This window comes from Anabrus simplex, chromosome 1 (assembly GCF_040414725.1).
Source record: "Anabrus simplex isolate iqAnaSimp1 chromosome 1, ASM4041472v1, whole genome shotgun sequence".
Taxonomy (NCBI): Eukaryota; Metazoa; Arthropoda; class Insecta; order Orthoptera; family Tettigoniidae; genus Anabrus; species Anabrus simplex.
Window position 1 is genome coordinate 1177087225 of NC_090265.1, and position 22267 is coordinate 1177109491.

The 22267-nt window shown below is 36.3% G+C and overlaps 1 protein-coding gene across 2 annotated transcripts in view; it reads left to right on the forward strand.

The window, feature by feature from the left end:
- Positions 1-22267, forward strand: part of LOC136858164 (hemicentin-1) — a 709155-nt gene that overhangs the window by 206734 nt on the left and 480154 nt on the right. For both annotated transcript variants that reach the window (XM_067137503.2, XM_067137504.2), the window contains exon 16: positions 15207-15359. In XM_067137503.2, the coding sequence (XP_066993604.2) occupies positions 15207-15359 (153 nt within the window). The remainder of the gene's footprint in view (positions 1-15206; positions 15360-22267) is intronic.

A 22267-nucleotide genomic window follows, 5' to 3' on the forward strand; every position in this document is an offset into this window, starting at 1 on the left:
ATATAAGAAAACGATTTACATTACATTAGAAGGGAAGAAACGGTTATGAAAATAAGTTCACCTCAAAGCAATATGAGTGGGAGCTCGAGAGGGTTAAGCACTCTCTATCCCAATTTGTAGTTTAAAAAGATAGAATAGATACCAAGTGTTTTTACATTTTAAAGGAAAGTTACATGGTAAAAGGCTTCGGACCTGCCCCGAGAGTTAAACTGCTGAGCTAGCAAGAAAAGAAGTTATTAAACGGCCATTACTTGGTGGTTGAACTACTGCCCGAAGAAAGAGGTGCTTCCCGCCCCCTGCTACATAATTTACACAATGATAGATGTTACTGAAGTGGCCCGGAGACCCGAAAATCAGCAGTTTATATACCCTCGTGGAAAGTTCGAGGCGTTTCGTGAATGATAACACCCTCCCACAATCATTTTATTGGTTAATTGCAAAAACTACTACACCAGATGAAGAAGAAACACCTTATTGGTGGAAAATTAATTACAGAAATTCCTTATTGGTCAAATTCAAAACTGGCGGAAGGAAAGGGTTAATATTGCCAACTTAAACAATGCCTGAAAGAAATTTAACAAAGAACAAACTTATGAACCCAAAATTTCTCCAAAAACACAGTTCTTTCACTTCGCACTAGGGTGCATAATTGTAGTCCTTCAGTAGTGCCATCTAGAAGAGAATGTCCACACTTCTTACTACAGGCAAAACAAAAATACATCGAAAACGACCCAGTTCAGAAACTTCAAAATTTACAAGTAGGGACATCTTCTGAGAAACTTGAGAATTAACACTGTAGATAAAGTTCAGGCTTCCTCCAGTAGAGGAGTTTCAACTGGCGCAAAGTTTGAATTAGCGGCGTGGAGGTGTACCACCTGGTACAATAATAATAATAATAATAATAATAATAATAATAATAATAATAATAATAATAATAATAATAATAATAATAATAATAATAATAGTAATAACAATAATAATAATAATCCGACACTCTCTTGGGTGTCTATGGCTGAGGTTTAATGAATTTTGTCAGGTAAACACCAAATATGACACCAGAGATCGTTTACATGCTGACATCGTACGACATGGAGTGTTGAATGGACTTTCTTCCGCCCTTCAAAAATCCGACTACCTCTGCCGTATTTGAACCCGCTATCTTGGAATCCAGAGGCCGACACTTTACCCGTGTTTCACTACGGCTTTATAATGAAAGTTATTATTCAAAGTTCAACATTTTGGAGAGTCCACTGTCAGCTGAGCCTGTAAAATACGTCCTCAGTTCGTACGTCAGACTGTTTTGAGGGAATGATTATTTATTTTATAATCTACCACTCGCTTGCATGCCTGCCAACTTTTACGGTTTATCCATCAAATTTATGGAAATTGCAGCATTTTACGGTTTTACGGATGGACAGTGTCATTTTACGACTACACGGACAAAAATTTAAAACATGAACATACGACAATCACTCCACTTCCGTACAATCGATTGTTTGCATGGGTCGAAGGCAAGTCCACGTTAATAATTATTAAATTAATACCGTATGGTCAACCTTTTTCAATACTATATTATGCAATATTATTGAATTACATTACTAAACTAGGGACTAGTTTCGGCCTTGGCTGGCCATCTTCAGCCTTAATGTAATACAGCTAATAACTAAACGAATGTAAAAACACACAATTGACATGCAAGGTAATGTACAAACACACAATTAACATTAAAATCTGGGATGAACTAAGTGTAAAATCTGAAAAATAAATTATGCTCTAAATTCTTAGCATCTGGAGTATGCTTCTAATCCAGACTCTTTCTTGTATTGATATTCATAGTGTTGTTAGTTCCATCACTGCCAATCATTACAATTTCAATTGCAAACCGGGAACTGATAAATGTTGATTCTGTAGTCAGATCATCAATCACCAAATCTACTTGAGTGGTGTTAGCAGTATGCAAGCCACTGAATGCCACTGTAAATAACCACCAGCTGACACAGAACTACTAGATGGTGTTTTCACATTGACCAACATAAAACAAATGAAATGTTCCCGTAATGATTGTTAAAAACATGCTGAAATGCTGTTGGTCATCGTCAAGATGGCACATGAGGATATGGTTAAAACTGACACATTCTTAATTTGTGGCTGGTATAAATTCACACCTATTTTTATCCTACAGGTATGAGTTTAAGGCTGATAATGCCCATATAATGGGTGAATCATGTCCCTGTATTTAATGACAAAATATAATTCTTAATCACAAGAACTCACTTTGTATTGAATAGGTGGAAATGAATACACACTTGTAATGTTCTTTGTCTTAACATACATTTAAATACGGACCACCGGGCGAGTTGGCTGTGTGGTTAGAGGCGCGCAGCTGTGAGCTTGCATCCGGAAGATAGTGGGTTCGAACTCCACTGTCAGCAGCCCTGAAAATGGTTTTCCGTTGTTTCCCATTTTCACACCAGGCAAATGTTGGGGCTGTAACTTAAGTAAGGCCACGGGCGCTTCCTTCCCGCTCCTAGCCCCTTCCTATCCCATCATCGCCATAAGACCTATCTGTATCGGTGCGACGCAAAGCAACTTGTATAAAAAACACAATAATAAATTTGATCATGAATAACTATTATTTCGAAGATCCTACTTGTCTGACCACTGTAACATAATTACAATTCATATATGTGATGACTGACTTCTAGAAATTCAAGACTACATTACGGTGCAATAAAATTATAAGATCGCGTGGAATTCTAAAAATTGAGATTCATATCCCTAGACTCTGTTTATTTGATGACACGATATCACTTTCATATTCCCAAAATCTCTACATGTTCTGCTCATTGTCATGAAATATATATATAAATACAAAAATATAAATACACTACCTGAAAGAAAGCATGAATGTTTAGTAAAAATGAGGTAAGGACTTATCTTTTGATGAACCAGTTGCCACCGGGATCTGGAGATGAGTTATAATCCATCCTGGTTGGTCCGTCATCTTGATGTTGAATACACACATTGAAAACACTTTCTTATTTACAGCACACGGAAACACAATATTGAACATGACTATCTGAGCCAAGCATGTGCAAGTTAAATTTAAGTAATGTAAGATACATGCTGTTGTGAAGTTATTCTACCCTGCAAGCGGTGGAGTGTTTAAAACAAGATATCGAGGAAGCACTAAAGCTTTCGATATGCTCAATAGGAACATACTCCTGACAAAGTTGGAGCAATTAATTGGTAAGAGTCACTACTTGATGGTCATAATCAGAGACATTCTCTCCAACAATACAGTATATATACAGGATAACATATCAATATCAGATGCAATAACACAGACTAATGGTGTACTACAAGGAGATCCTCTAAGCCCTTTTCTGTTCTCAATAATCACTTTGGATGTTACACGATGCATCAAAGATGGTGTAAAGTTGTATGTATATGCAGATGATATGGTTCTCGCTGCAGAACAGCTGGAGGACCTGCAGGAGTCCTTTGATCTTCTGGCAGCATGGGCACATGAAATTGATCTCAGCATAAATGACCAAAAGACTGTCTACATGATTTTCAGAAAAGGGAGAAGGCCAGCAGTGACTGACAGAGCCCATTACAATGGCAAAGAACTAACAAGGGTTAGTCACTTCAAATATCTGGGAGTCATATTCCAAACCAGAGGTGATGTTTTCACAAAACACATGGAGAATAGGACAATCTTGGCATTTAAAGCAGTGAACGAAATCAAAGATTTACGTAAGATGTCAGTTAAAGCAGCGGTACAGCTCTTCAATATTAAAGTTGTGCCTATAATCACCTATGGTCTACAACTCGTCTGGGAATACCTAAATATCAATAGTCTACGACGGATAGAGAAAGTCAAAGCCGCATACTTAAAGAGAGCTCTGGGGCTTTCGAAGTATACGCTATCTCGACTTGTGTATGTTCTGACGAGGGAATCTTTCCTGATCGAAGAGCTACGCTTCAAGATGTCACTACCATCCACGACAAATTACGATCGACTACTTACGGAACTGAAGCAGAAAAGATTTCTATGCAACAGATGCTATGACGACGCGGGGATGGATGGAAGTAAACTATGAATTAAGACATATTGTAATTAGATTGGCTGTTCATGGCTTTCATTTTAAGCTTTGCAAAACCAAAACATTTCATGAACCTGATTTTGGATGCATGTGTAAATTGTGTGATCGTGATTGTGATAGATACCACGTCTTAACATGTCCTAATAGAGGGAAATCGCTGATTAAATTCTGTTCAGAATGTTAAAATGGAAATGTTAAAATTAATGTACTTAATTACATGGCCTTTTGGCTGCAATAAAACTATTATTAAAAGTAATTAGAAGAATCACAGTTAATAGATTTTACAACATGAATTTCCAGCAGACCGACCGTACGACAGTCGCAACCCGTTTGTCGTATAAGTGGTGACGAGATGCAAGTACGGAGCACAACAATTATCAGTGTTAATAACAAGGCTCAGCTTTCGTGTCCACTCTTCTCAACTTTCAAAACAAGAGTGTGGGGTAGCAACAACAGGCAGTCTCCTCTTACAGCATCTGTACTGCTCCAGTCATATCATACTTTGAGTTTGGGGTTTCCAATAGGCGTTATCTTGTATATCAATGTGGTAATGTTGTAATAAATAATGCTATAAATTATGAAATATTATTCATCTTCCCCAGTTCTATTTATTAGTTATTTCATTTTTAAATATATTGTCATCTTGACCCATTGTCGTTACGTTGTACTCAAAGATTTTACTATAACTTGTATCTTTGTGGAACAAAGATTATGTGTTTAAAGTCCATGTGAGGAAAATGTCACACATTGTAGTATTTGTTGTTGATAAACTTAACCATAATAGGTATTTATTTGATCCTGTATTGACTTGTCTGAATCTATTAAAGAAACTATTTAAAGTAGTTTATGTTGGATCCACCTTGTCAGTACACTTTTAATGATTGAAATTATTTAATCGTACATGTTTCAGGAAAAATATCATGTGGTAAAATAAATAATTTCAATCATGAAAAGTGTATTGACTAGGTGGACCCAACATAAATTATTTCAAATAGTTTCTTTAATTGATTGTGGTGTTTGTCCCGGTATTGTCCTTGTTAATTATCCATGTATTTCTCTCCTGGAAATTTTCCTCCTTTATTCATCTGTAGACAGATTTCACTTTTCTCCATCTTAGGCCTAGAGATACTTAGTTCACTACATATTAGATAGTGGCTGCATCATAAAAAATCCATGGAATACCTGCGAGAGTGTAAAGAGAAGGGTATCAGTCTGCGTGACAGAAGGAAGATTGTGTAAACGTGGCTCACAGGTGGCCGTATCGATTAATAATAATAATAATAAATAATATATACACATCTAGTACCATAGTCACAAAGATTTTGAACACAACCTTCCAGAATTTTAATATTCTTCAGCCATCAAAGAACCTCTAATCCTAAACACTCATACACTCATAAGACAGTCATTATACCTCACCATCATGGCTGAAGAGACCAATTGTAGAACCAAAAGCAATCACAATGATGGTGCATCAAATGTACTGAAACTCCTTGTTCTATATCTTAGTTCAAGAATGATAGGCAACAGCTGAGTGGCCTAGAAAATGGTCCTGAGAGTTGGAATAATATTTGCTCTGGAATAGGAGTGGGCATCACAAACATATTCTGAGTCATGGCCCTCCATGTACTGAGGTGGCTTGGGCTGTACGGTCCACTGGTGGTCCCTAACCTGTTAGAGGAGAGATTCTCACTGGAGTATGTGTAAGTAGGGTAGCATCCTGCTTCACAGAATTTTCACCGAGCATGCTCAGAACATATTAAGCAAGCCTTGGACCTATGGGAGTATTGGAGTCTCACTTCCATTTGACAGGTGAGGGACTCCATAGAAGAAACTTGGCAAGCGAAATGGAATCCAATGGGGAGCTATCAATATTAATGGAGCTTATGGAAGAAAGAAAGTAAAACTGGCCGAGTCAGGGGTTAGGGGTTAATGATATTTGGATAAGGGGAGATAATGTAGAAGGAATAGGAGATTATAAAGTGTTAACAGGTGTTAAACAGCTAAGGGATAGGACTGTTGATCAGGGCACGCAACATAATTTCTGTTAGGTATGTAAATGAGCAAATGATGTGAGTACATTTAGCAGTTGGGGGAATTAGAATGAGAATTGCCTCAGTGTATTCATGATGTGAGGGTGCAGATGAGGATGAATTTCACAAGTTTTATGAAACACTGAGTGACATCATAGTCAAGGTCAACGGGAAGGATAGGATAGTGCTGATGGGTGATTTGAATGCAAGAGTTGGAAATAGAACTGAAGGATATGAGAAGGTGATGTTTAAAAGTGGGAAAGATATGGAAGCTAATAAGAACAGGAAGCATTTAATGGACTTCTGTGCAAGTATGTGATTAACAGTTACAAATACATTCTTCAAGCATAAGGCTATTCACCACTACACATGACTGAATATATCATAACCAACACTGAATTCAGGAAATCTGTTAGGAATATGCAGGTATTCCATGGATTTTTTATGATGCAGCCACTATCTAATATGTAGTGAACTAAGTATCTCTAGGCCTAAGATGAAGAAAAGTGAAATCTGTCTACAGATGAATAAAGGAGGAAAATTTCCAGGAGAGAAATACATGGATAAGACATTAAGCAGCTTCAGGATGTAGAAGAGAATGGGTGGCATGTAGGGATGCTGTAATAGAAACAGTATTAGTAGACATTAGTAGATGAATGTTTGAGTGGCGTCTTTAACAGTAGGAAAGATCACAATATGAAGATAAAGTTGGAATTCAAGAGGACAAATTGGGGCAAATATTAATTTATAGGAAGAGGAGTTAGGGATTGGAATAACTTACCAAGGGAGATGTTCAATAAATTTCCAATTTCTTTGAAATCATTTAAGAAAAGGCTAGGAAAACAACAGATAGGGAATCTGCCACCTGGGCGACTGCCCTAAATGCAGATCAGAAATGGCTCTAAACAAGGATTGATGCAGATAGGGAATTTTATGTAGATGAAAGAAACAGAATGAAACAAATAATGCATGAATCCAAGAAAAAGCCATGGGGAAATTTCAGTAATAACCTGGAAAGGACTGTAATAAAAAAATCCTAGAAAGGGATAGGAAAAATAAATGAATTGTGTTTTGGGTAAATAAGGTGAACTCATTGTAGATCCCAGGAAATCACTGGTTAGGTGGAGGGATTATTTTGAATATCTTCTCAACATAAAAGGAAATCTTTCTGTTGATGTTACAAACAACCAAGCTCATGGGGAGGAGGACAGTGATGCCAGTGAAATTATACTTCAGGAAGTGGAAAACTCTCTTGTCATAAAGCAGAGCAGGAAAAGATAAAATTGGATCTGAAATTGTATTATATTGTCAGAAGGCAGGGATGAAATAGCTTCACAGAGTAATAAGATTAGCATGGAATATTAGTGAGGTGCCTTCTAATTGTACAAAAGAGTTAATTGCACCTATATATAAGCAAGGGAACAGCTATGATTGTGACTACTACAGAGGTATTTCATTGATCAATATACCAGACAAGGTGTTCATTCATTTTGGAAGGGAGGATGCGATCATTGGTTGAGAATAAGTTGGATGTAAACCAGTGTGGGTTCAGACCACAGAGGGGCTATCAGAATCGCATTTTCAGAATGCGCCAGTTAGTTGAAAATTGCTAATAGTTATGGTTATTTTTCGTAGATCTAAAGAAGGCATATGACAGAGTATCATGGGAAAAGATGTTTGCTTAACTGAGAGATTATGGATTAAGGAAAGATTATTGAAAGCAGTCAAAGGCATTTATGTTGATAATTTGTCTGCAGTGCAAATTGATGGTAGAATGAGTTCATGGTTCAAAGTACTTCCAAAGGTTGGACAAGGCTGTAATCTTTCACCTTTGTTTTTCATACTTTCCTCTACTGAATGGTATAAAGTGGCAGGGAGGGATTTAATTGGGTGAAAATGTAGTAAGCAGTTAGGTCTATGCCGACAACTTGGTCTTAAAGACAGAATGTGCTGAATCCTGCAATCTAATATCTTGGAATTTGAAAACAGGGGCAGGGAGTACGATATGCAAATTAACATTTCCAAGACTAAAAAATGATGTCAGCAGGAAAGATACCTAAGAGGAATGAATGTCATATTAGGAATACAAATCTGGAACAGGTAGATCATATCAAGTACTTAGGATGATAGTAAATGAGATTGCATGGAGGTGCAGCAAAGCTAATGCATTGAGCTTGCAGTAGCATTCAGCAATATTTAGTAAGAAAGATTCAGCTCCTGGACAAAACTACCTTTACACCGGTGTGTTTTCAGACCAGTTTTGCTGAAGCTGAGTAGACTCAGGATATTCATAAGCTAGAAGTAATGGATATGAAAGTAGTGAGAATGATCACTGGTACAAACAGGTGGGAGCAATGACAGGAGTGTACAGAGAACGAACAGATAAAATGGAATGAATGAAGCCCCCATCTAGCAGCAAGGATATGAAATGTTACAAGGAAATGTGCTGGCTGCCGAAGCCTCTCGCACTCCTCTGGGGCAATGAAATAAAATGTTAATGGAGAGTGTTGCTGGAATGAAAGATGACAGGGAAAACCAGAGTATCCAGAGGAAAACCTGCCCTGCCTCTGCTTTGTCCAGCACAAATCCCACATGGAGTGACCAGAATTTGAACCACGGTATCCAGCGGTGAGTGGCCAGTACGCTGCCACCTGATCCACGGAGGGTTTTGGTGGTAGGGTCATGTGAGGCAAATGGAGGAGGAGAGGTTACCTAGAAGAATAATAGACTTGGTCATGGAAGGCAAGAGAAGTAGAGGGAAACCAAGACAACAATGGTTAGCCTCACTTTCTAATGATTTAAAGGTAAGAGATATAGAAATAAACAAGGCCAAAGAGCTAGTTACAAATAGAGGATTATGGAGGCATTTAGTAGACCTAAATTCACAGAGGCTTGCAGACTGAAAATTGAAAGGCTTAACACTATGTATGTAATAGTAATTATATCTGTAGAAGAGATGCAAATTCAGGAATAGACAAAAGAGTTTTATCCAGAACTAGCTGTTGCCCACTCACATGGATTTTGTAATTTCATAAAATTACCGTAATCATTCCTCGGTACTGCACTAAGGTATAAAACCTCACTGAAAAATTGAGTTTCATTTACCCCAGTACCTCTTTTTTATTCATGTTTTGTGTTATTGCCTTTTGGGGCTACGATGACCAGGCTACTGGCAGAGCTAACTCTGGAACATGAGACATGTCAAGTTGGGAAAAAAGTGTTTTATTTTTAAAAGGAGATTCCAAATACCAATTTCCACATCTCTAACATCGTCAAGTTTTGAGATATAAACATCCCCATAAAAATAATTTAACCGCTTTTTACTCTTCCTCCCTCCCCGCCGCCCCAACTAAATAGATTTTTCGAGAACCAAAATATACATGTTTATTTATTTTCAAAGGAGATTCCAAATATCAATTTTCACATCTGTAACTTCTGCAGGTTTTGAGATAAAGCTATTGTCATAAAGAGAATTCAACTTCTTCTTCTTCCTTTTTCACCCCCGTTAAATGACCTTTACTAAAACAAAACAAAAATTAAGTTCCTTTATTTTTAAGGTAGATTCCAAATACCAGTTTTCATGTATGTAACATGTTAAGTGTTTAAGATGTACTGTAGATGTACTCATTTTAAAACTTCATCCGATTTTTCAATTCTCTTCACCCCCCACACCCCCAAGTGGATTTTCCAAAAACAAAAAAATACAGGTTTCCTTATTTTTAAAGGATATTCCAAATGCCAAATTACATGTCTCAAGGTTCCTCATAAAAAGATTCATCTCCTTCATTTCTTTTCAATTCCCCATTAAATGGATTTTCCAAAAACAAAATAATACCTGTTTCTTTATTTTTAAAGGAGATCCCAAATACCAATTTTCAAATCTATAACATCTTCAGTTTCAGAGATAAAAGTATCCCTAATAAAAGTTATTCACTTCTTCACTTCTTTTCACCCCACCCCTCCCCCACTGGATTTTCAGAAAGAATACATGTTTATTTCTGAAGGAGATACTGTGCCGTTTCCATGTGGAACATGCGCCACAGCGCGAGTAAAAGAACAACAAGCACGAGGTCCGGAAACATGGCGCTGGAACAGTCTAGACGAGAACCGAAATACAAACGTTGAATACGCAAAGAAGTGATCGTGAAGAGAGAGACTTTACTTTCATCTTTGACTGGAAAGACGTGTAAATACTTGTAATAATGTTAGAATTAAGTTAAATATAAAATGTATAATGTATAAAATAAGACGAAATCAAAGGTCATACATATAGGTTAATGTTATGTAATGTTAAACATCGATAGTTATTAATAAGGACGGTGGCGACATCTAGGTATCGATATATGTAAGTAGGTACTTAAGATAGACTTCCACATCTAGAATATAATTCTGGTATTCCATGTCTAGTTTTTAAAACAAAAGGAGGATATTCAAAGCTTTTCATTGTTCATTGTTGGTGTCGATGTAATGGTAATGTGGAATTGATTTATGAAAGCTTGAGAAAAGTTGTGTTGTGTGAGCATATTATCAGTGTACATGAACCGAATGTGAAAAGAAGTTATTAGATGATTTATACGCCGCAATTGAATGCAAACACTGTGAAATAACAATGTAATACTCGTAATTGTACAAGGCAAAGCCATTACTAGGGAGGCAGCGCGATCCATTATTGAAATTGTCGGTATCTTGAGAACATTTATGTGTAATTCGGAGTACATGCAGTACTGGTTTAATAGTGATTGTGTGTGTATTGAATAATCTAATGTTAGCTTTTTTCAGGTGTGATCTGCATGAGAGTAAAATAACAATGTCAGAAATATACACAGAAATATACACTCAGGAGAACATGGAGAGCTAGATGAATACAAGCGGGTCCCCCTGAGATGATGGCGTGGTTACGAGGAAGAATAACCTAGGCCTAGTGTTCCATACCCAGTCCATCCAAGTCAGTAATTGCCCATTCTTTTCATTAATAATGTCTGTTTTTTGGTGTGCATTTATTTTATGCAGCACTTATCTGCATCATATTTTATTTATCAGTATTCTTAATGTAGACAGTAGTGTATAAACAGTTCATGTCCTGAAGTAATTTCAAGAATTACACAGTGAGTGACATAACATTATGTTATTTGGTCTATAGAGATTCAGATATGCATTTGGCGATACGGTATTCGAAATGCTAAGGTATCATGTGAGCGAACGACTAGTTATGTCAGTAGGCGACTTCGACATTGTTTATATTAAGTTGTGGTATCGTGATTACTGAAAGGCACGAGCTTACGTATGCATATGTAACAGACATGAGCATTGAATCAGCATATTTATTGTGAAGTTAACATAGGTAATGCAGGTAAATAGATACGGGATTTAATATAAGAATGCAGACAGCGAACGTTGTAAATTCCAGGGCACGTTGTTCTTCGAATGATAATTGCAGCAGGTTTACTATAATTACGAGAATGGTTATGAAGCAACGGCATATCGAGGATGAAGATGTTCTGCAGGTAAGTGATACAAATGTAGTGAAGTTACGAGTGATGATACTAAGGTGAGTCGACGTGAAATAGATAATAGTCATAATAATAATAATGATGATGTGAGTGCCAAGTGTATTAAGTGCCTGCGATCGTGATAGTTATTGTGTTGATAAATAATATAGTGTGGGGGTGAGCTCACTTGAGACTCAGTGATTGGAATAGTGAAAAGTGCTGCGCCATGGGAACTATACAATAAGTTGAGATGTGATAGCGAAAATTTATCCTAAAATTCGTTATGTAGAACGTGCCATTTAACTGTGTTATGTTACTGCGAAGTTAGATAAAGTTAACGGTGGTGTGATGTTCATGTACAAGCTAATGCTGAGATTGTAATAACCATGTGTAAATGAATATTAAGGTTGTAATACTCCTACATGAGTGAATGCTAAGATTGTAATGTTCATATGTTAGTGTAAGCTAAGATGAGGATGCTGATGATTATTGATTGTGATGCGATGTCGGCCATAGTTGTTCAATCGATCATCTCGACACTTCGGATGCCATATTTGGAATTTACGTTCAGTTATTAGAATTTTCAGTTGGTACGATGGCGATGCGCTTGCGGCATGTATATAGCCTGCCATGCACATAACTACGAGGACACATGCCATGATATCGGTTAGGTTAGGTATTTTACTTCAGGGACATAGTAGTTAAGTTTGAATAGTAGAGATATCATGTGATGTTTGTTGACATTTGAGTGTACATATTTCTTGTTCTTATGTATGTGTTGTTTCTGATTATTCATTTTATGCAGTAGCATTAAGTAAATATGATCCTTGAAGGTATGTGCGAGGATGGGCGTGTGGCTATTGTTGCGTCAAGACGAGCCTCATCAGAACAGCATAAGTTAGCTAGGATGGTGATGTTTATTGATTTTAGTTAGGATAGGTATCACATAAAAAGGCATTATTACTAGCTGGACTTGCCGCAAATAAAATTAAACTTCTCCTAATGTAACCATTATATGAAAATAAGAAAAGGGTACCCAAAACAAGTAAAGAATGAAATAAAAGAAAATAATATGAGCATATAGGTGATACATTCAAACGGAACAGGTTTCAAAACGAGATCTCGAAAATAATATGGTTAATTTCAAGGTTCAGGTATATTAATGAATAAATGTAACCTGGTGTTTATTATTTTGAATAGCTCTTGGAAAATGAGGATTAATTAATTCAAATTCACTGCATTATGTTGAAATAGGCCTAAATTACGTCAGCCGTCTTTGTGTCATCATCAATGATTCCAGATATTTAAAATTAAGATCACGCTTTGGTTTCATCTTAGTTAGGTAGGATCACTTAAATTAATAAAAAGAATCCGATCCAGAATATCTCCATCCTTTCATTATACAATAGATGTAAGCAACCTTACCTGTACATTTAATGGAAACCTCAAGATCATATTGAAGTACGAATAACTCTAATGTAAAACAAAAGTCATGGTCGTTCCATATACGTCACAAATTATAAAAATAGATAATACAGACTGAACAGCGACGAATTGGTAACCTCGATGCAGAGATTCAGAAACCAGGCCGCCCGATAGGATTCCAAATCCGATTCTCACCACAGACGCGACACGTATTCATGTGGACACATTAGCTAGCTGCGGCATACACAAAGACCTACGACTCTCTGAAATAGCCCCACAAGAAGATAGAACCTGTTAAGACCCTGAGTGTAGAGTGCTCCCTGTGCTAATCGACGGGGCAGACGTTCAGATGGTACAATACCAAATACCATTTTTCATGTCTGTAATATGTTAATTTTTTGAGATATACTCATTTTAAAGATTTACCCACTTTTTCAATTCTTTTCACCCAATTAAGTGGATTTTCCTAAAAAAAAAACCAGTCTTTTATTTTTAAAGGCAATTCAAAATACCAACATTCACATCTGCAACTTCTTCAGTTTTTGAGATAAATTATAGGTATTCTCAGCAAAATAATTCAACTTCTTCTTCACTTCTTTGCAACCCCCTCCCCTTAGTTGCACTTTCTGAAAACAAAAAGTACGTTTCTTTATTTTTCAAGGAGATCATAAATACCAATTTTCATGTCTGTAACATCAGTTTTTAAGACATAGGCCCTAAGTATCCTCATAAAAAGAATTTAACCCCTTTTTTGGTCCTTTTTGCCCCCTTAAATGGATTTCCTCATTTTAAAAATTTACCCACTTTTTCACACCCCCCTCCTACCTGCATAAGGGGATTTTCCTGAAACAAAAAACAGGTGTTTATTTGTTTTCAAAGAAGAATCAAAATACCAATTTTAATTTCTCTAACATCTTCAGTTTTTGAGATCCTCATAAAAAGGATTCAACCCCCCTTAAGTAGATTTTCCTAAATCAAAAAGTATGTGTTTCTTTACTTTTTAATATCACTTTTCAAGTGTGTAACATCTTCAGTTTTTGAGATATAAGTATCTGCACAAGAAGAATTCCACCCCCGTTTCAGTCCTTTTCACTCCCCCCCCCCCCCAAATGGATTTTTTGGGAAAAAATACTTTTCTTTATTTTTTAAGGAGATTCTAAATACCACTTTTAAAGTCTGTAACATGTTAAGTTTTTGAAATATACTCATTTTAAAAGTTTTTCCCTTTTCACTACTTTTCACCCCCTTAATTGGATTGCCCGAAAATCTTTAAAAAAAAAAAATACATGTTTCTTTAATTTAAGGAGATTTCATGTACAAACTTCGCGTCTGTAATAACTTTAGCTTTTGAGATATAACTATTGTCATAAAAAGGTTTCAACCCCTTATTCACTTCTTTTTACCCCCTTTATTGGATTTTTTGAAAACAAATAAATACATATTCCTTTAATTTTAAAGGAGATTCCATTCACGAATTTTCATGTCTATAAACTCTTAGTGTTTGAGATATAGACATGCTCATTTTAAAAATTCATCTCCCTTTTCAACCCCTTACCAATGAAATATCCAAAAATCCTTCCTTAGAGAGCACCTATGCTGTTACATAAATGTATCCCCAAAATTTAATTTCTTTATGGGCAGTAGTTTTGGCTCAGCAATGATGAATCAGTCAGTCAGTCAGTCAGTCAGTCAGTCAGTCAGTCAGTCAGGACATATTATTTTATATATATACAGATGTTTGCCAGACAGTGCTGAAAGAAATGTTGCTGTTGATGTGACTGAACTGGAGAGTTTATAAGAGAAGAATTCCAGAATGGCAGGTTGTTAGAGGTTGTTGCTGAATTCTTCTTCAGGAACTATGAATTCAAGCGTGCTAATCCAGTAGGCTTGTCCTGAAGTATTTTTCCTTTAACACATTTTGTAAACTACTTTAGTTTGACCACCATGAAAAATGCAGTGAAATGGACAATAATCAATCAAAAGTTGCAGTAAATATATGAGTTGGTTGTACTAACAACTTCAATTGCCTAAAATAGTATTTTGATGGATGGATGAACTGGTGGGTGATGATAAAGTAAACAATATTATACACGTTATTTCTTGTTCATAATACCTGTACAAACTGAATAGGCATACATTTTCTATTCCAGATACTGAAGTGGAAATTCTCTCTGATGATACTATTCCATGCCAGATGGCTGGAGATCCGAAACCAACAGTAAATTGGAGGCGTGAGGATGGTGAAACTATGGATGATGATAGATTTACTTACAATACAGATTCATGTACACTGGAAATTAGTGGTGAGTAAGAAGACAATTGGGGAAGAAATATTTACTTAGGCAAGATTGTTTAAGGCACAATCATATACAAGGATGGAAATATTTTACAATTATGCTTTCTAAGGATTTGGCTTCTGGCTTGTAGATATAAAACTGTGACATGCAGTCTTCATCATATCAATATGGAAATGATTGAGATGCAAATTTTGTAGAAATCAAATCATTTATTACCGTATGTATTCTGTTGATTCATACAAAATGGCATTGTAACAGCTCATGAAAAATTTCAAGTTCTAAATGGCAGTTTATTTGAAATGCTGTTCATGTGGCACTTCACATCACTATTTCATAGGGATTAACTTCAGAGCATGGTGTATTGCTAGGATTTTCTTTACTTTCAACTGTTTGTACAGTCAAGACACCTGTGTTCTTGTTTTCAACTTGTGAGTCCTTAGTATCATTTTTCAAGGTTTCAGTTGCAAATTTGTTGAAAAGAATACAAAACTTGATAAAACACGATTAATGCATGGTATTGAAATTTTAGATATATCCAACTCCTTGGGCGAATGGTCACGATACTGGCCTGAGGTTTGGTTTCTGGTTGGGTCAAGGATTTTAACTGTTTATGGTTAATTCCTCTGGCTTGGGAAAGAGGTGTTTGTGTTCTTTTCATTATGCAATGAAACCTCATTAGTGCACTCCTCCTCACTTAGCACATTGTAAAATTGAAATCTCCATTCCCATAATATTAAATCTATATAAAAATACCTCACTTACCATGTCATGAATTTTTTGCTATTACCGCTTAGTATGACCTCATTTTTTGGAGCCCTGAAAATGTTCTTTGTTAAACCCTTGTGAAAGGAATGTGATTTTCAACACAGATTGGAGCTTTTGCTTCATTAAGATTTTTCTGCTGGGGACAAGGAAAGAGACCATGTTAAGAGTGTACTATTGAATACATGAATAAAAACTATCCAAAAGGGATATGGAAGCACTTGATATATATATATATATTCCTTTTTCTACATGAGGCAATTTACATCATGTGTGTGTGCGTACAGTGAAAGCTGTATTTACCCTCACAAAAGCTGAAAGAAGAGTATTGAAAGGAGTGAAAAACATGAGAAAACAAACACCAAATCAATTTCCACGAGGTTGGTGTCAGGAAGAGCATCCATCCACAAAACTGGACTAAATTCACACCTGAGCCGACCCAATAAGTCCAGGAAGAAGAAGAAGAAGAAGAAGAAGAAGATCATTGAAATTATAGATTCTCCTAACTACTAGAAACATACTTTTTTTTTTTGCTATTTTCTTTACGTCGCACCGACGTATGTCGTATGGTGACGATGGGATAGGAAAGTCATAATCTATGAGCTTCATTTCCGTATTGATTGCTACAACAACATAAAAATGATATGGAAGCCTCCACCTTATCAATACAGTGTTTATTTACTATTAATTACAGTAAATCCAGTACCGGTTTTGACCTCTACCTCTACCTTATCAATACAGTGTTTATTTACTATTAATTACAGTAAATCCAGTACCAGTTTTGACCTCTATGGGGTCATCCTCAGCTGTCATATATGAAACTAGTTTCAAAAACATCACATTACAAAGCGTTACATATGCATGAAAACTGACCCAATTTGACAAATGATCTCGACGTGCAGCCGTGCAACGCACATAGTGTCAACACCCAACACAATACGGCCTACGACATAAAAGAAGCCCTCATGCTATCACCCAAGACATCAAAATGTATATTGTTCGACACTTGACATAATATAATGCCATACTAAGATGCACGCTGTAACTAAATAAACTTCAGCTCATTATACGCAATTTTAACTCAGCATTTAGCACATACTGAGAATATAATACACAGACAATGCATCCGACCGATTATAAATTAAGACGTAATTCTTCATAACAACGTCTAGAACCTTCAAGATATTTATATCACCTGCAATATTATACAATCATCTGAAGAAGAAAACACTGAAATGAACTAAAAACAGTTATAAGTTTCATCATTAAATAGTAGCCCTCCATAATACCTGTGTACTTACCATACCAACAGGAACATTGTAGTAACAACAAACATGTAACAAGTTAGAGTAGAAAGAGGACCATTTTATTTTGTTTTTACTACTTCATTCATTCTTTAAATGGCCTGTTATATCGGGCCAACTTTTTATGTACATATAATTTTTAAAAACATTGTAATATCTCAATATCACAAATGTAACTAATAATAACTTCACAAATATCAGTGTACATAAGTAATGTAAAAAATTTTAATTTATGTTCATTAGATCAACGAAATAATGAGGTGACATGCCTCTCACAACATGTAACTTTTAAAGTTAAAGAGGAAAGGACCCATTTTATTATTCTTACTATTTGAACATTTAACTTGTTTTTAATCATTTGTCAAATTGGGTCAGTTTTCATGCATGTTGTAATGTGATGTTTTTGAAACTAGTTTGATATATGACAGCTGAGGATGACCCCATAGGGGTCGAAACCGGTACTGGATTTACTGTAATTAATAGTAAATAAACACTGTATTGATAAGGTGGAGGCTTCCATATCATTTTTATGTTGGGATAGGAAAGGCCTAGGAATTGGAAGGAAGCGACCGTGGCCTTAATTAAGGTACAGCCCCGGCATTTGCCTGGTGTGAAAATGGGAAACCACGAAAAACCATCTTCAGGGCTGCCGACAGTGGGGCTCGAACCCACTATCTCCTGATTACTGGATACTGGCCGCACTTAAGCGACTGCTGAAACATACTACAACCTGCCTGATGGCCACGATTTTTAAGGCATCAAGCCTATATGGTCTGACACCATGGTTAGCCAGTTCAAGTCCTGTTGGTGGATAAAGTTTTCACCATTAAAATGTTGGCTAACAGGGTAGGAGAGATGATGGTGTACAATTTCTAATCCTAGATTGCGTGCCAAAATCCTGGATTCAATTCCAAACCTCTCCACAGTGTTCATATGGAGTGAGGGATATGACTCTGTTGATTGTGATTCATCGTTTGGAAGGGGAAATTGAGCCTTGAGCAGACCCTTCTGTGTTATTCGACAGATGCAGGTTATTGCAAGTGACTAATCTCATGTTTTAATCCGTATTGAAATCTGTTGATATACAATAATAAAGTTTTATTATGAATCCACCTGTTCAATACATTATAATGTTGTCACATTTAAAATAACTTCATTAGTTAAAAAGTTATATATGGGACATGTTTCGCTCTCTTATAGAGCATCATCAGCCAAATCTGAATCTCGAATAATTGTTATTTACTTAAATAATGACTTAAGAACTATTAGAACATTTTTGACAAACTTAAAACTTATTCTATTAGAATATCATAAAATATAAAATCTTTGTATACATGGCTTAATTACATATGCTTAATAGGAAGATACATTAAAATTATGGAAGAGAGAGTGCTAAAATATAAAATAAAATAAAAATATATATATCATGTCCAAAATCTTAGAGAGACGTGAAAATCAATCTTAGGAGTTAAGTTTGAGGATTTTCTTGGCAATGAGATCTGGTTACAACACAAGGAGTAGACACAGAACAGACAGTCACCACATAACCTCGGACAACACCAAACCGACAAACAGCAATTGAAGGGACATTCAACAAGATAAACCAAGCAGCAGCTTTCAATACAAACGTTGATTTACGTCCCTTTCAATCATCCTTATCAAATCCATTAGTTCAACGAACGGTCATTGACATCTATAAGAACATATCTTTTCAACAGCATTCGCCGAGGTCATATGACAACAAGCATTTAAATTTCTTGAAGACCAACATTTATCCTGTTACAAGTTCAATCATCAAATTGATGATAATTTGAATCTTTATAGACTCTTATCCACAAGGGATAAATAACTTTTTTACCAGATCTCATTGCCAAGAAAATCCTCAAACTTAACTCCTAAGATTGATTTTCACGTCTCTCTAAGATTTTGGACATGATATATATATTTTTATTTTATTTTATATTTTAGCACTCTCTCTTCCATAATTTTAATGTATCTTCCTATTAAGCATATGTAATTAAGCCATGTATACAGAGATTTTATATTTTATGATATTCTAATAGAATAAGTTTTAAGTTTGTCAAAAATGTTCTAATAGTTCTTAAGTCATTATTTAAGTAAATAACAATTATTCGAGATTCAGATTTGGCTGATGATGCTCTATAAGAGAGCGAAACATGTCCCATATATAACTTTTTAACTAATGAAGTTATTTTAAATGTGACAACATTATAATGTATTGAACAGGTGGATTCATAATAAAACTTTATTATTGTATATAGATGCAGGTTATGTACCAGCATCAGGTTTCAACCTCTTCCTCCCGCTATCATATATCATGTTATTCATTTCATCTTATTAACTCCTCTGCTAAGGTTGATGTCAGGAAAGGCATTCAGTTGTCATAACTTGCTATGAAGATTCATCTCACTTCATACCTGACCACGTAGAGAAACGGGACAAAGTTGGAGACACACTAGAAACATACTATAGATGTACACCACTCTCTTGGCAACCCCTGAGTTCGAAAACAGTAGTACTCATCCATCAAGTTAGTTGTTTTTATGAGACCAATTCTTAGACATATGTTAAGTTAAACAGATTATAGTTTATTTTCTTATTCCTTATAGCTATACACTTCCATACAGAGAGTTAATAGTTGAAAAGATATTCTAATTTACTCCTAACTGTTGTACCTATCATTGACAGGGTACTTTTTGAATAATTTCAGCAGTAATGCTATCTAGTGGAAACGAATGGCAGCAGAAGAGACAGAGCACACCTCAGCTAACAACAGTCAGTGTAATGTTATTGTTGCTAAGTTTTAGCGGCTCTGGACATTGTATTATATATATATATATTTTTTTTTACTAATTTATTTTACAATGGTTCATGGTGTGGGTTACTGTAGTCACGTCATAGTTCATGAAACATGGGCAATGGCTGAGTGGCCTAGTAAGTGATCCTGAGAGTCGGGATACCAGTTGCTTCGGAATGCGAGTGGGCATCTCGGGCATATTCTGAGTCATGGCACTCCTTGTGCTCAGGCAGCTAGGACTATACAATCAACCAGTGGTGCCTAACCCGTTAGAGGAGAGATCCTCACGTGGACTATGTGTAAGTAGGGTAGCATCCTGCTTCATGAATTTACCAAGCTCAGAACATTTTAAGCAAGCCTTGGACCTAGGGGAGTAATGGAGTCCCACTCCCATTTGACAGGCGAGGGACTCCTTGGAAACCATTTGGCGAACTAAATTGAATTCGATGGGGAGCTATCAATATTAATAGGGCTTATGAGAGAAAGAAAGTAGAATTGGCTGAGTCAGCAAAGAGGATGCATCTGGATGTGCTAGAAGTAAGTGATACTCAAGTAAGGGGAGAAAACAAGGAAGAGATAGGAGATTATAAAGTGTACTTGATGGGTGTTAAAAACGGAAGGGCAGAGTGTGGGGTAGGGCTTTTCATCAGGAGTACCATTGCACGCAACATAGTTTCTGTTAGGCATGTAAAAGATTGAATGATGTGGGTAGATTTGGCAGTTGGAGGAATTAGGACTAGAATTGTCTCACTGTATTCACCATGTGAGGGTGCAGATGAGGATGAAGTTGACAAGTTTTATGAAGCATTGATTAACATCATAGTCAGGGTCAATAGCAAGGATAGGACAGTGCTAATGGGCGATTTCAATGTGAGAAATGGAAACAGAACTGAAGGATACAAAATGGTGATTGATGAATATGGGGAAGATATGGAAGTTAATATGGATGAGTAGCGTTTGCTGGATTTCTGTGCTAGTATGGGTTTAGCAGTTACAAATACATTCTTGAAGCACAAGGCTATTCACCACTACACATGGGAGGGTTAGGGTACCAGATTCATAATAGACTATATCTTAACCAACTTTGAATTCAGGAAATCTGTTAGGAATGTACAGGTTTTGCGGGGATATTTTGAACATACAGACCACTATCTGATCTGTAGTGAACTAAGTATCTCTAGGCCTAGGATAGAGAAAGTGAAATCTGTCTGCAAACGTGTAAGGGTAGAAAATCTCCAGGATGAGGAAATTAGACAGAAGTGCATGGATATAATTAGTGAGAAGTTCCGAACAGTGGACAGTAAGCAGGTTTAGGATATAGAAAGAGAATGTGTAGCATACAGGGATGCTGTAGTAGAAACAGCAGGGGAATCCCTGCTTATCAGAAATGGCTCCAAACAAGGGCTGATGCAGACAGGGAATTGTACGTGGCTGAAAGAAACAGAACAAAACAAATAGTTGTTGAGTCCAAAAAGAATTCATGGGAAGATTTTGGTAATAACCTGGAAAGGCTAGGTCTAGCAGCAGGGAAACCTCACAGGACATTAATAAAGAATCTTAGAAAGGGAGGGGGCAAAAGGAAATGATCAGTGTTTTGGGTAATTCAGGTGAACTCATAACAGATTCCAGGGAATCATTAGACAGGTGGAGGAAATATTTTGAAAATCTTCTCAACATAAAAGGAAATCTTCCTGGAGGTGTCGCGAACAACCGAGCTCATGGGGAGGAAGAAAATGATGTTGGTGAAATTACACTTGAGGAAGTGGAAAAAGTAGTATATAAACTCCATTGTCATAAATCAGCAGGAATAGATTAAATTAGACCTGAAATGGTGAAGTATAGTGGGAAGGCAGGAATAAAATGGCTTCATAGAGTAATAAGATTAGCATGGTGTGTTTGTAAGGTATCTTCAGATTAGACAAAAGCTGTAATTGCATCTATCAGAGTCCTGCAGACAGGCCCAGCCCATGAGCTGCTTCGGCAGTAGGCTGCAATGGGCTTTGAAAGGCAAGAACATAAGAAGCCTGTGA